Here is a 16,643-nt window from a genome sequence, read left to right as displayed (position 1 = left end):
CAATTGACAGTATGGCAAGTCCAGAGAGACGACTCTGTCCCATTGAGCTCCTGAGATAGGTTTTTATCAGTTTCAGTTTAGAAAAAGAACGCTCTGACAAAAAATTTGACGACTCCATGTCTGTCTCAAGTTCACCGGTTTTTACTGTTTTGCACGCAATGCGCATGTTCACCCGGGGATTCCCCAGTCCCAATTCGAAACAAATTACACCAAATTCATCATTGTTCGTTTCAAACATTTATTTAATGATCAGTCAAATATGTTGTTGTCATTATTTATTCAAATCAATAAGCAAAAAATTAAAATGCGATCAGACTATAAGTAGTAAAATGCGATAGGGGGACCCACCTGGGCCTGTCAATCAATATCGTCCAGTCACGCGGGCGGGCCCCTGATTGGTCCGGGCCCGTAAGCAACCGCTTACCCTGCTTACCGATAGTTACGCCCCTGTGTGTGGTTAAGTATACTGAACTTATGGAAAGAAACTCAACAATTAAAGTTGGTCTGTGCTTTCACCAAACATAATATAATAATTTTTCTTGTGAATCCAAGTTCAAGCCAAGTTAAGGTGAGCACTAACATTACATAACAGAGATCTAAAACCTTTGTATTTCTAATTGACTAAACTGAAAAGAGCAACTATTTGCTGATTATTTATTGCCATCCTCATTAGTCTTTCTGACTAATTCATGGTTGATACTTTAAATCCTGACATTTTGTTTACATATGTTTTGGCTGCTCCTGCTGCCCTCAGGAGAAACACCTCTGATGGAAAGTTAGTGTGGTTGTGTGTTGCTTTGTCATTGTCACTCTCAGGCTAACCACATCCTCTGGAGATTAACACTACATACATGCACACAATCATAGCAGCACTGCAAACAACGGTGTTGAGTGTTACAGCGGTGCAATACACCGATCACCCCACCCACTGACTTCTACTTTCGTCAAATGTGACTAGTGTAGCTTTGTAACAAGAACCATTGTCTGAAAGGTTATAAATTCTTACAAAGCTTTCCTTTCTGAATGATCTGAAACCTGCACCCACACAGAAGAGTCGCTCTTAGCAGAACCACAGCACCTTCTTTGGTTGTTTGGTCCGTTTGATTTAATGACATTTATCACCATCCCTCCATGTGTGTTACTGTAAATAACAGTTCCTTATATTGCGTCTTCCTGGTTACTTCACTTTTACTGAGCAGGCCAAGTTTCTGAACAAGGAATCGGCATCATTAATCTGTGTCTTTGACTTTGGCTGCCATTGGATTTCAAGTGCCCCTGTAGTCAATACTTTTATCCCTTCAAACTTATCTTTGATTTCTCATCAAAAAATCTTCATGCCTTAAAATAGCTTATATGAATATGCAAATGAGCCCTGCCTCCACTCGTTGACGATCACACGTTGATCTGATTTGTAACAAGGTAGTTTGTGACGTCAGAAACTCCAGCGATTTCAACATCTTGACTTGAATCAATTGCCAAGATTTGCCATTTGCCAGTGTTGGAAACTGAGATGTGAAGACTGATGGTGTTTTCATACTTAATTACAGATGAACTGGATTAGATGCAGCGTCTGTCAATAGTTTCAGATGTTTGCATGGAGTAACAGAAACACTTTTCATTCAATACTTTATGTATTGCTTAAGCAACATATGAATTTATGAAAAAAACTCTTTCCCCGCCAGTTTTTGCGTTAGCTTACTTGTGCATAAACCACTTGTATCTGCTTCTTCTGGTTTAGGTGGTTCTTCTTTGAAAGAAGACGGCATTTTGACATTTTTGTGTGTAGGCTATTTCACCGCTTAGGTGCGTATCCGAAGACCATTTGCTTATCCGCGTTGCTCTCCGCCTCGGAGCACGCGCACAGAAAGCTGCCTGGAAAACAGTGTCTCTTTCACGGCTTAACTCTCTTTTAATGACAGTATTTAATGTCAGGCATGTCCTACAGTTCAGCAACAGTAGACTGCATTTTATAACACTCACTTGGATGTTAAGTTTGGAACGAAATGCACACTGCTGAATTATTTTGTTTTCATATTCGTTGGATGCCATAATCAAAATTGATTATGCAAAGCCCTAATGGAGATGTTGTACCATTTCAGAAGATCTGAAAGTTACACAGTTGTCCCTAAAAGTTACACAAACTGCCGGAAAACTAGTGGGGCAGTATTGTGTCATCATGAAAAATCTCATCAATGGCGGGGGAAGTTTATGCTGCGCCTGTATGTACAATGTGTTGAGTTCTGAAAGTTTTTTTTTTTTAATAGTGCATCTGGTAAATTAGATTCCTCATGTAAGGATTATTTTCAAGCATGTCTCCATTGGACACTGGGGTGTAAATTTAGGTCATGTGTAGGGGGAGTTGACAACTCTTGTAATTTTAATGATAAAGCTTTAGGATTACCAGCTTATTCTTAGTCTATTGGATTAATTTATTCTCACATAGTCTTTATTTAAAAAAAAAATCCATATCTGGGAAACACAAATGCGAATCAATTGGTCAGAAGATGTGGCAACCCAGTTAAACTCATCAAGAAGTCAACTTTCTAATGGCTTGCTTATAGTCGACTCTGCACATCAAACTGGGATGGAAGAAAGTGTTATGCTGTAGCATTAAAAAACACTTGACCTCGAAGATGTTTGTGTAACCTATAGCCTTTGGCCTTGTGTATTGGTTACTAGAGCTTGAGGAAACTGTGGAAATCCAGGCGTTTATCTGAACAATGCCAAACTTCCTCTTTTTCCTCACAACAAAAGCACAAATGCACATGAATTGATGATGACGTGGCATCATGTGTTTGAGGGTTATGTGGTGACCTATAATCACTACCACATGTGCAACCCTACATGTGTGAACATCAATCAATATCTCTGGCCTAAAAATGTAGCTTTCATTGATCTGTATGTACAGAGTGTAATTGGTTTTGGATTATGGAACTGCTCATATGTTGTCCATATGTGTATAACATATCTTGTTGTTGTAATGGTCTCGTTCTGTTTTGGTTTCTTTTTCATTCTGTTCCTGTTTGCCAGTATTCCCTGTTGTAGTTGCTAATTTGATTACAAATACTATTCATGTTTTAGCGGTATCAGAAACGCATCTTTATCAGACATTCTCAGATTATGTAATGAATAAATGGTTATAAGATTGACCGAAAGGATAAGAATAGGTACAGTGTAGGGTTGTCGTTAGAGCTTAGATCGGGCCCAACAAATCAAGCCCGGCCCTACCCGAGCCCATGCACGTTGTGTCCGGCCCGGCCCGGCCCAACACATTAACTGTAATTATGAGCCCAAGCCCGATTTAAAACCGACCATTTTTTAATACGTGGGCCGTTATAACTGACGTTCTCAACTACAATTCAGAGTTGTTTGAACTAATGTTACAGAAATCTGTTTAGAATTATCTTAATGAATAATGCAACAAGGATGAAGCATGTAAACTGTGTTGTTTGTTTATTCAGAATGGAATGGATCGCAAATGGATCCGAATGAAGAAACGTTAAAAAAAAAACGTGAACAATGATAAACACAGAAAATGAACTTTGGACCTACTACTCTATATTCTAAAACCTTGTTGAATTATATTAGAATATTTTTTAAACAAAATAGCGTCCACAGTTGCTAGTTTCAGAGCGATCCTCCTCTGCTCTCTTTAAACATTAACTGGATGTCTATGGACTGTCCACTTAGGAGTAAAGTTGTGAATGTGATTAATGCATGTCATTTAACACTTTTTTCCAGCGAGAAAACATCTACAGTATTGTACAACATTTTTACAAATTATGTGTAAATGTGCTCTAAGGGTGTATCTATTCCTATTGGGTGTAGTTATCATAATATAATAGCTATTACTAGGAAAGCAAAGGTTCCTAAAGGGAAACCAAAAGTATTCTATAAAAGATCACATAAGAGATTCTGTCAGGACTCAGGAATAATTTTGTACAGAAGTAAATAATGTATGTCGGATTGATGTTTATAAGGAAAATCATCCTGATGAATTGGCAGCTTTTAAAATATTATTTTACACTTTAGTGGACAACATGCACATTTGAACACATATACAGTGAAGAATGTTAGGGCAACATGGATTGATAATGAGTTGAAAAAAATTTTGTTTGAGAGAGATGTGCCAAAGGGTATAGCAAACACAACTGGGAATGTGGAGGATTGGGAAGTCAATTGCAAATTTAGACCTATTTTTTAAATAAACACTCCACCTTTGCTAGTAAAATAGAAAAAGACTCTCAAAAGGTTCTGCTTACTCATAGAAAAGTGAGCAAATTATTGAGTAAATAAATAAGCAAGTTAATTATCAAATGAAAAAGCCCCGCCCCCCCACAATAGTATTGTGTATTGCTGATCTTACTGAAAACCTATTTTTTTAATAAACACTCCACCTTTGCTAGTAAAATAGAAAAAAGACTCTAAAAAGGTTCTGCTTACTCATAGAAAAGTGAGCAAATTATTGAGTAAATAAATAAGCAAGTTAATTATCAAATGAAAAAGCCCCGCCCCCCCACAATAGTATTGTGTATTGCTGATCTTACTGGCTTACAATAGGATGATATGAATGTGGAGCATATCGCCCAACACTATTAATTACTCCTTGTGTATTTAAGTGCTCTCAGTTCTTTGTTCAGTGATGTTTGCGTTTGACATAGTTATTGCTCCAGAGTTTTTCCTACGTGTTGCTGTTGGATGTATTGATTAAAATCTGTTGTGTTGTATTTCCTGCGCCGTGTGATTGCAGCCACCCATAGCTGACAGTTGTCTCAGACACATTTCAGAAATCATAAAAGGCTAAATCTGCAGTGTTTGATCCCTTCCATGTGCTCACTGATGGCCTAGTTGTTGGTGGGAGGAATGGTATTCTCCGGCAAACACTTGGGTTGCAGTTACTTCTCCTACGATGCCTGACTAATGAAGAATCAATAGTAGTGCAGCAATTGATTTAGTATATGGGGTCAGAGAAGGAGAAACAGATAAAACATTCAGATAAAAATGTTGACAGTAGTTATGCAACATGAATATATTTACACTTCCCTTTACGTTATGGTTGTAAATTATATTTAACTTGAGTTTTCTCTTAAGTGAGCAATCTACAAATTCCCTCTTTCATCTATCAATGCCAGACCCCAGACACTCCAATGTTTTATGCACCTGAGGAGCCGCTGCGCATAGAGTGAAAATTTGTTACCTTTGTTTCTATCTTTAAACTTTGACTAACAGCAAAACATAGTCTGTTCACAATGGATACAGCTTCATTATAAAGGCAATGTCATCACTTAGTTCCTTGACTTCCCAGCACTTATGTGATCATTTCATCTTCGTTTCACTTCAATAGCGCCATCCAGTGGTATTTTATTCCCTGATAACAACCGCTGAAAACAGAAACAGGCTCATCCGGGTCACTGAAGTCAGCAGCGCTATACGCTTGCTAAGAGCGTTTATTATTCGAGGAAGTTTTGCGTTTGGTGAGCAAATAAAATATTAAAACTCAATATTTTGTGTACAGTTATTTATGTCATCCAGTATTACGGACTTACTCTCTCTTGTTTCCTTGCCAGCATTTTCCTTACAAATGCTCTACGAAGGAATAATTTGTTGTATGGAATGATGTAGGCTCATATATTAAACGTATGAATTTTTTACAATCTGTGACTATACAAATCACAACATGTAAACAGGAAAATGTTGGCGTTATTTTGTCACTTATTGGGAGCAGTATGCTAGCTGGAGCCGTTTACCTCCAGCCTTTGTGCTAGGCTAGGCTAGCGGTGGGTGCGTCAGACAGAGTGACGGCACGCACGGAGAGGAAAAGGGTATGTATGGACTTATCTAACTCTGGGGGATACGGTGAATAAGCTAAAGTCCCAAAAAGTCGCCGTGTTCCTTTTAAATGAAAAAGTATTTGAGTTAATTAACAATAAAAACATGAGAACATGAAAGATACTTTTTCTTCACCATCAATATTTCTCTAAATGTGTGAAATATGGATAAGTATGGATACAAAAATCTAAAGCAGTGAAATTACATGGAAATGTTTTTTTTTTTATTCAAATTAAGTTAATGTTTCTGTTCTGTCAAATTTTTAGTTGGTACAGATTCTATGGTTGATGAGCTCCTGAAAGGCCCTAATTGCAGGTCTTGAATGTCATTTGATCTGTCTGAAAGCCTCCGCAGACCAAAATGACTTTTTCTTTCCCAGTGCTATAGTGCAACGTGAGATTTTTGTCCATTTCCAGGATAAAAGTATTCTTTAATGTACTCTTAATCCTCATGATGCTGATTCCATGTCATGACCAAATTTCTCAAATCTTGTGGGAATCATTTGAGGCAAAGACAGTTACACAGGCAAAGTGAAATCAAAATGACAATAGTGAAGACGACTTTGTATTGCCAGACCAGACAAATGTTCCCCATCCCGATCCCACACAGCTTTGTTTAGAATATCCCATCGGGAGAGGTGTGGCTTTCAGCTTCCTTTAGACCAGACTTCATTAGAGTGTGTGCAGGTCTGTGTGTGTGTATACTGTGCTGGACTGGTGGTCTTGAATCGGATGAAACAGTCTTGACTCTTGAAATGGCTCCTGAAATGGCTCCTGAAAGGCCCTAATTGCAGGTCTTGAATGTCATTTGATCTGTCTGAAAGCCTCCGCAGACCAAAATTACTTTTTCTTTCCCAGTGCTCACGTTGCACTATGTTGTTGTCCATTTCCAGGATAAAAGTATTCTTTAATATGTATTCTTAATCCTCATGATGCTGATTCTCTCTCTCTCTCTCTCTCTCTCTCTCTCTCTCTCTCTCTCTCTCTCTCTCTCTCTCTCTCTCTCTCTCTCTCTCTCTCTCTCTCTCTCTCTCTCTCTCTCTCTCTCTCTCTCTCTCTCTCTCTCTCTCTCTCTCTCTCTCTCTGAGATACTGAGTTCATTTGACACAATGGGGCTGTGCTGGCTGTATTTGACAGACGGTTGAGATGAAGGCCACTATCTTCATCTCCGCTGGGTTATGACCGTTTTCCCTGGGAGTTTCTGTTAATGGGAGAATCTGAGCTCTGAACTGGGACAACTTCATTACTATGGTGACAAGACAACTTCATGATCCAGCTACATGCATCATTGCCACTACACTTTAAATATGTAAGAGCTGTGTATATTAGTAATGTGTATGTTACATTACTAAACAGCTTAATGATATTGTTACTGATTATGCGCAATGGCCCCATCTTAACTTGAAATGTTGGAGAAACTGCAGTTTGAGACTGAGAATCTTGCTCTTTGCTTAATTCATGACATTGACAACAGAATAATAATTAGGGATGTCCAGATCCGATCACATGATCGGAAATCGGGCCCGATCACGTGGTTTCAGACTCGATCGGAATCGGACGTTACCTCCCGATCAGGATTCGGATATATATGTAATTGTAATGTATATATATTCTCATTATTTTTTAACACATCTATAGTTATGCGATGGCACAGAGTTAGACCCTTTTGACTCCACACAGAAACAGCAACGCGTGCGGCATGACATCACTTTGTTGACATCACCAAAAGTGAAGAATTTATGTTATTTATTACTTGATTGTTTAAGCTACCTCACAGAAGTGCTCTGTTTGTTAACAGAGTTGTTGAATGTTAAAATAAGGTGAATTAAATAAAAAATAAGGAGTTTCCTGGATCTGTTTTTTCGCTCTTCTTTATTCTTTTTTTATTTACGTATTATAGAAGTATCGGATCGGGACTCGGTATCGGTAGATACTCAAAATCAAATGACTCGAGGGCAAAAAAACCTGATCGGGACATCCCTAATAATAATGCTGACCAAATGGAGTGAAACCTTGCCAAAAAGGTGTATAAGCATACAATCCATAAAGACATTCCAAATTTAGTTTAGATATTTGCCATTTGATTTGATTATTGACATCAGCTGATGTTTTTCTGTGTTGTAACAAGATATACGGACATGACCATTATAATTTTGGGTGACCCAATATATTGCCCAGTGTGTTTACATGCATGTTTGTTTACATAAAATGAAATGCACAAATATTTTAGGCAATCGCGCACTGCCTCTGTCTTCTTGTCTGAGAAAGACAAGAAGACACACACACACACACACACACACACACTGAGCGAATGTGATTGCGATTGCCTACGTCTGTCCTTCTTCAGGTCAAGATCTAACTGTTATTAATAAAAAAAAAGCCCAATTAGCTTATGTATATAGCATATTATTTATATATTATTATTATTATTACATGGTGATAATTTTGCATATCGTGATATTGAACCACTCAAAATCACTGCAGGGAAATTCCTTTACTGCGACAACCACAATCTCTCTCACTCAGTCTTTCTCTCTCTCTCTCTCTCTCTCTCTCTCTCTCTCTCTCTCTCTCTTTTCCTAAGATATAAAATATTCCTTGGTCTCTGCAGACTCTCTGCTCTTTGTCTTTTTTCATCTGCCCTTTCATCTCTTCATTCCTCTTGCTTCTCATCTCTTATTACAACCATTCCCTTAATAAAGCAGTTCACTTGTCTTCTGCAGAAACTCATTAACCTCCTCTCTTTCCCTCTACTTTTCACTTCTCTTGTTGTCTCCTCTCATCTCCTGTTTTTCCTGTCATCTCATCTCCACTCATACTTTCCTCTTTTCACTTCTCTTTTCGCTTCTTTTCCATCCTACACATCTTGTCTTTACCAATGTTCTTCTCCAATCTCTTCTTTCCTCGCTCCTCTCTTCTTATCTTGTCACTTCAAGTGTCTCATTCACTAACGTGTGTAACAACCTGTGTGCAAATGTAGTCCTGCAAACCACACCCCTCTAACCCCCCTCCCCTTTCTTTTGGTACGGTCTGTGATCCATAAATCACAATACAGTGTTATGTTAAACTAAACTAAAAACGTACAACTCTTTGTGTTTTGGCCGTTCATTTACACCACAACTGTGTTTTGGGGGCCTGAAAACGCAAACTTTTTGAAAACGTGTAAACAACAAAAGCATGAATCTCTGAAGACGATAAAGTCATGCACATGCGTATTACATGTTCAGTCCGTCGTTTTTATAATGGTGTCGCCTGTACGCGGAAAAACTCAAAGGAAAAACTTTTCCATTTTGAGCATATCATTTTCATGTAAACATACCCTTAGTTTCATCAATTTGTGTGAATGTCAATTCTGAGTAAATCTGAGTAATTTCATGATAACTGTATATTTTGGCTGAAAATAGGGTTGTCAAACTATCAACATTTCAGTCAATACTAATTCCATAAAATGCAATTTATTTTATTATTTATGCAACAGAAAAATGGACACTTACTCATTTATTAATTAAACATTTTCAAGTAATTAATTATTTATAAAAAATGAAAACAAAGACAAATCACATCCATTCGAATGCTTTTGTTGCTCCCATGTGAAATTGAGAGCGAGTGTTTCAGCCCTGATCCGGTTCAATCGATTATGATGCTCCAGTCATAGAAAATCACACAGAAAAGAATGAATCAGACAAAATAATCTTTGTTGGCTTCTGTGTGTTAGCAAACAGTGGTTAGTTTAGGAAATTCCATCTGGTGTCATCGACATTACACTTTGCACCTTTAAATTTAAGAAGCTTAATAAGCATTGTACAATGATTTACATTGCAAAGGCAGTTTAAAGTAAAGTTAATCCATGCAGGGTTTCTGTCACACAATGAGCTTTTCACAGATAAATTTCCTGCAACACAGGCTTGCGTGCCATAACTAAATTTTTCGAATTCACTGCGGTTTTCAGTTGAAATAAACAATATTTCTTTTCACACAAATTATCACTACAGAGGCAGATTGATTAATAAACGTATTTTTGCACAGTTGCATGTTATGGTTTGTAAACGATTACATTTTGATGTTTGTTTGCATCACATAACTAGCTCCATATGTATGGCTTTTCTGACATAGTAAACTTTCTCAGTACAGTGGTACAGTTTTGCACTTCGACATCGAAAAGAAAATGCATTTTTATCTGAGGATTGCTTTGGTTAACACCATCGGTTTGATTTATGGTAGGGTTTAGTTTAGGTGCTATGTTATCTTCAAACGCGATATACCATTTACCTTTTAACGCCACTTATCGGACATATCAATATGTACAACAACCTTAATAAAACTTTTCCAGATTCACATTTATCTGTTTTGGATAAAACTGAGCATGCTTTTAGCACCATTTACTGGACATCACGAAAGCAATGTAATATCAGCAGCAAAAAAACAGTCACTTTTTCCAATAAGCCTGCGTTGAGTTCCTGGGATCAACGTTCTGTACCTTCAGTAAATCCTGTGGATAGCTTTGGGTTGATGTTTGCAGTAAGCTGTTGTTTATGGGCATTCTTGAGCTGTAAATGAGAGGATGTGGGCTGAACCTCAGTTTACGCCTCTGACAGCCTGCAGGTGCTTCTGCTTAAGGGCAAAGAAAGGCATGCATTATTCATGGCTGAGGTAGACAAATATAAAATATATGGAAAAGAGAGCTTTGTGGATTAGCGGAAGAGCGAGACGACAGGAGACCTGCTCGTAGGTGTAAGAGTGCTAGTCTGCTCACTCACTGACACACAGCAGGGGTCCGTCTGAGAGAGAAAAACAGAGCGTAGCAGGGGATTCTCCGTTCCTGGATGTTCCTGTCAGAAACGGGTACAGAGTGTGTAGCAGACACAAGTGAAGATGAGCAACTCCTGTAATAACTAAGAACACTGAGATCCATGCGTTCACACTTTTGGCACCGCATTGAAGAACATCAATTAAATTCAAAAACTGAAAAATAATATCTTTGCATCAAAAGATCTTGATTATAGCAGGAAAAATGGCTTTTATACACACAGACACCTTATTGTCCATTTATATATATCTCTCTCTCAAATGCATGCACTGATTTTGTCCAGCCATCTTGATCATAAAACTGTTAGTAGAGACTTAAAAAAAATCCATTTGAATTTCTCTCTAGTTGGATGGAGTTTAAAATGCGTGAATGTTCATTATTGCACTGATGACTCAATCTAGAATCAGAATGTATCCAGTGAATCTGACTTTACTATGTTTCTAGAAAACAGTTTTACTATCTATTTTGCTATTACATAGTTTTACTGTTTACTATCATATACTATCAGCTTTACTACTATATTTGGTCTCTTCATGTATAATTGAATGTGTCATTGCTTTAGATATAAAACCAAATGACATTTATTTTAAAGATAGGACAAGCACACTATTCAGCAAAACATTTTACACATTTTTTTTTTTTTTTTTTAAATATGCCCCTCTGTTTTGAAAAAATACTACCCTAAAATAAATGTTTTGTATGTTCCCTTCTCTCCCCATACACTTTTAAAAAGAGTACTTTATTGCAGAAATAATATACTTTTAAGATTTAAAGTACACTACAAGTTCACATTTAACACAGTTAAGCGCACTTCTTCACAAGGGTCTTTTTCTCTGTTTCACTGGAAGAGGGATAAGAGATCTTGAAGTTTCCTGATGGGAGTTTATTGTCCGTCAGACAGTTCAGCTGTTGTGCTGTTGATGGATCATGGGCTGAACTTCCGAGCTCTGTTTTAAAATCCTGACACACACACACACACACACACACACACACACACACACACACACACACACACACACACACACACACACACACACACACAGTCTCTCCACTCTCTCTCTCTGCTTGTGTCTATAGTGCTTTAGTGAGTGAATTTTACGACAAGAGGAGCTTGACAAAGCTCATATTTCATAACACTGTACTTTCAGATAATATAATGAAATTAAAGTTAGCTTAAGTGTACACTTTATGACTGTTTTTAACATGCTTAAATGTTTAATAAGTGCACTTTGTAATAATGTCAAATTAAATGTTTTACTTACCTTTTGTCTTAGTTTAAAGGTGTAAACTTATGTTGATGTGTTGGCTGTATTTTGATGTGTTGGCTAACATACTATTACTAAAGCACAAAGTACTTGTTAGGGGTTCAAGGTTCAAGTGTGAAGCGCTGAAACCCTAAGGATCAGCATTCTCCCCTAAAAGTGATCGGGCAGACCAAACCAAACCGCAAGTCGTAGAGACTTGAAACTTTGAGGGATGGCAGTACTCACACCATCTACAGCGTCACTGAGGCCTGATGGTGGCGCTACAGTGATCAAAAGCAGGCTTAAGTGTCTTATATCCTTGTCTCCTTGGAAGAAACGCACGTCTCGGATTGGATTTGGATTCTTTGAAAAACCTACTCTTGCTAATTAGTCCTAGGATTTCCGCCCGAACGGAGCCAAGCCAGTTCTTTGCTTTTTTCACGTGCATAAAGGATTGTATATCACGTGATTTTTCGCACGTCCACGACATTCATGCCATATGGTAGATCTCCTTATTCTAAGCAACTTTACCTCAGGACAGTGGACAGTGTCAATCTAATCTTTCCTTAAATATTGGAGATTATTTCAAAAATCTACTTTCGCAAACTAGTCCTAGGTTTTTTGTTCAACCTCGATAACTGTTGAAAAGCTTTTACACTATATATTTCCTTCGTTAATTGCCTGTATTGTCTGTAAATTGTCTTTTCATCTAAGGCTTGCTTAATAAAACCTTTGTATGTGCTTAAAGGCCTAAGTGCTTGAACCCTGTTATTTGCTGCTTGCAGCTATATTTATAATTTTAACTGTGTGTTAGGCTATTCAATATTACATTTAAAGTTATATAATTTAAATGTGCTAAATTGTGACTTCAAATGTGTAATTACAAATATATTTAAATGCATATCATACAAGTTTCAATAGTAATTGATTAAATGACAAAGTATATTTTAGTTTACCATAAATCCTAGTCAGTACATTCGACAGTACAGATTTACCATCTTTCACAGACAATAGAAGTAATTATGAAATTAAATAAAAATATATACTTCAACTATTTAATATAAATGTTAATTAACTAATAACTAATGTTAACTAACATTTACATTTAATTATAAATCACATTAAGTGTTTGTATACTTGTGCTAACTGAATGTAATGTTTTCAGTGTGTATATATATATATATTTATTATTATAAAGTATGCTAAGGTGTACTTATAGGGTAGTTTATTCTCTCTCTGTCTTCATTTCATAGATCATAGAGGATGGGCTGTGTGCAATGTAAGGACAAAGAGGCTGCTAAGTTAACAGAGGACCGGGACACCAGCTTGTCTCAGAGCGGAGTAGGTTTTCGATATGGTGTCGACCCCACGCCACAGCATTACCCCAGCTTCAGTGGGGTCACTGGGCTCGCTGCCATCCCCAACTACAACAACTTCCATGCCACCGGTGTCACGCAGGGAGTGACCGTCTTCGGAGGGGTCAACACAGCAACACACCAAGGAACGCTGCGCTCGCGAGGAGGCACAGGTAACACACACTTCACTAGAATTTTTGACACACACTTTACTTACAACTGCTCAAACCTCATTGTTAGAGTCAATGTTGCTATTTTTGGCTGCTCAAACAAAATGCAGTGTTTTCATAATGCCTTTTCAAAGTTACTTAGCTATGGGCTCTCAATTGACATCTGGTGTTGAATCTTGCAGAGGAATTTTTGTCTGCCTCCATAGTTGCCAAACTTCTGAAAAACATCTAATTTGTTGACCCGAGAATTGATCAAGCAAAAAGCCATTTGAACAAGGAAATCTGAACATCATATATTGATGCCTTGGCTGAAATACAAGAGGAGGACATTTCTATTTTATTATTTCTAATTTATTAAAATATTAAATGTGCAGCATCATATCTCAGTGCCCATATTTGTTGGCAGCCAAAAAAAAAATAACTTTTTTTATGCTTTGTGCAAATCTTCTGTTAAACTGTAAACAATCAGTGAAAGGTTCACTCTAACACAATATTTTTTCTTTGCTTATTTTATCTGGGTACAATGAGATCTACTCACCCTTCAACCATAAAAAAATAAAAGGGATAATCCCAAAAGCTTGATTCTTTCCACAGCAATAAAATGGATTGGTTAAATGCATCTCTCAAATCTCTCTCTGCAGTAATATATGTCTATATTATGTAACATATGTTGCCTTAATCAAAAAAGGTAATTAACTTTAGCAGTGAGTGATAATATTTCAATGTGTTTTCCATCATTTTGACAGTGATAGGGATTAGAAGTGAAAAGGGGAGAGAATTGCATTTTAAAGCATCCGTGTGAAAACAAACCTGGAAAGAGACAAAAGGATTTTGGGAGAAATACCGAGAGATTCTTAGTGCATTTCAGTGAATTATTCATGGGATATATTGTAAATTAAATCAGGACCACAGTATGTTGTCTTCATATTGTTACAGTTGAATACAAAGAAAAAAAAATTAAGAGGAAAAGAAAGCAGCAACTGAAAAGAGCTCTTGTCATAGATATTCTTGTGATATCACGTCACATTAAAGGGGACCTATTATGCAAAATTCACTTTTGAATGCTGTTTGGACATAAATGTGTGTTTGCAGTGTGTGTACACAACCACCCAATAGTGATAAAAATCCACTCACTCATTTTATTAATCCCCATAAATCATAAGCAGTGTCTCCCAACGTTTTCAGAATGCGGCTTTAGTGACGTCACTAAAGCCACAGGCCCCGCCCACGAGTGTTGACAGACACTGCCGTTTTAACATAGAACTGCCCTGATCGAGTTCACAGCGAGTTGTACTCACATCCGCCATTGCTGCACTGATGAGAATGTCTCCCAAGCGTTGTAGATGTTGTGTGGCTGGATGTATTTATCCACAAAGCTCTCTCTATTTACTCCCGAAATCTAAGGCAGCCGCTGAAGACGAGGTGGTTCATTTTGTTTTCAAAGAAAACGCACTTCTTATACTGTGTTTACTCAGCTCTTATGGTGATTTTCTGGAGTAAAACATCATATATACAGCAGGGAGAACAAGTATTTGATACACTGCCGATTTTGCAGGTTTTCCTACTTACAAAGCATGTAGAGGTCTATAATTTGTATCATCTGTACACTTCAACTGTGAGAGACGGAATCTAAAACAAAAATTGTATGATTTTTAAATAATTAATTAGCATTTTATTGCATGACAAAAGTATATGATCACCTACCAACCAGTAAGAATTCCGGCTCTCACAGACCTGTTAGTTTTTCTTTAAGAAGCCCTCCTGTTCTCCACTCATTACCTGTATTAACTGCACCTGTTTGAACTTGTTACCTGTATAAAATACACCTGTCCACATACTCAATCAAACAGACTCCAACCTTTTCACAATGGCCAAGACCAGAGAGCTGTATAAGGACATCAGGGATAAAATTGTAGACTTGCACAAGGCTGGGATGGGCTACAGGACAATAGGCTAGCAGCTTGGTGAGAAGGCAACAACTGTTGGCACAATTATTAGAAAATGGAAGAAGTTCAAGATGACGGTCAATCTCCCTCGGTCTGGGGGACCATGCAAGATCTCACCTCGTAGGGCATCAATGATCATGAGGAAGGTGAGGGATCAGCCCAGAACTACACGGCAGGACCTGGTCAATGACCTGAAGAGAGCTGGGACCACAGTCTCAAAGAAAACCATTAGTAACACACTACGCCGTCATGGATTAAAATCCTGCAGCGCAAAGTCCCCCTGCTCAAGCCAGTGCATGTCCAGGCCCGTCTGAAGTTTGCCAATGACCATCTGGATGATCCAGAGGAGGAATGGGAGAAGGTCATGTGGTCTGATGAAACAAAAATAGAGCTTTTTGGTCTAAACTCCACTCGCCGTGTTTGGAGGAAGAAGGATGAGTACAACCCCAAGAACACCATCCCAACCGTGAAGCATGGAGGTGGAAACATCATTCTTTGGGGATGCTTTTCTGCAAAGGGGACAGGACAACTGCACCGTATTGAGGGGAGGATGGATGGGGCCATGTATCGCGAGATCTTGGCCAACAACCTCCTTCCCTCAGTAAGAGCATTGAAGATGGGTCGTGGCTGTGTCTTCCAGCATGACAACGACCCGAAACACACAGCTAGGGCAACTAAGGAGTGGTTCCGTAAGAAGTATCTCAAGGTCCTGGAGTGGCCTAGCCAGTCTCCAGATCTGAACCCAATAGAAAATCTTTGGAGGGAGCTGAAAGTCTGTATTGCCCAGCGACAGCCCCGAAACCTGAAGGATCTGGAGAAGGTCTGTATGGAGGAGTGGGCCAAAATCCCTGCTGCAGTGTGTGCAAACCTGGTCAAGAACTACAGGAAACGTATGATCTCTGTAATGGCAAACAAAGGTTTCTGTACCAAATATTAAGTTCTGCTTTTTTGATAAAATGCTAATTAATTACTTAAAAATCATACAATGTGATTTCTGGATTTTTGTTTTAGATTCCGTCACTCACAGTTGAAGAGTACCTATGACCAATTGGTACTCCTATGGTACCAATTGGTACCAACCTATGATTGGTTTTCAGCGAGTTCAGTCTGTGTTCACAGCGGTGTTTAAAATATGTCGTTAAGTGTGTCCAGCATTAGTCTGCTATCAGTGGCTCAAACCTCTGTTACTAACTCTAAAATGACATTTTGGAATTAGCAACGGAGCATGGGTTTAGATGCGCAAGGAATTAGTCCTACATACAAGAGCGTTTTAATGACAAAAACTTTACAAAC

General features: G+C 38.1%; 1 protein-coding gene across 6 annotated transcripts in view; it reads left to right on the top strand.

Annotated features, from left to right (window-relative positions):
- Nucleotides 1-16,643, top strand: part of fynb (FYN proto-oncogene, Src family tyrosine kinase b) — a 77,194-nt gene that overhangs the window by 35,322 nt on the left and 25,229 nt on the right. For 4 of the 6 annotated variants that reach the window (XM_079639287.1, XM_079639283.1, XM_079639286.1 and 1 more), the window contains one exon: nt 13,133-13,407. In XM_079639287.1, the coding sequence (XP_079495413.1) occupies nt 13,143-13,407 (265 nt within the window). In that variant the 5' untranslated portion in view covers nt 13,133-13,142. Of the gene's footprint in view, nt 1-6,952; nt 7,138-13,132; nt 13,408-16,643 lie in introns of those variants that run through there. The other 2 variants (XM_079639284.1, XM_079639285.1) reach the window with 2 other exon arrangements.

Source organism: Phoxinus phoxinus (genome assembly GCF_949152265.1).
Source record: "Phoxinus phoxinus genome assembly, chromosome: 16".
NCBI lineage: Eukaryota > Metazoa > Chordata > Actinopteri > Cypriniformes > Leuciscidae > Phoxinus > Phoxinus phoxinus.
Note: the sequence above shows the minus strand (reverse complement) of the source record. Positions and strands in the feature narration are given on the sequence as shown.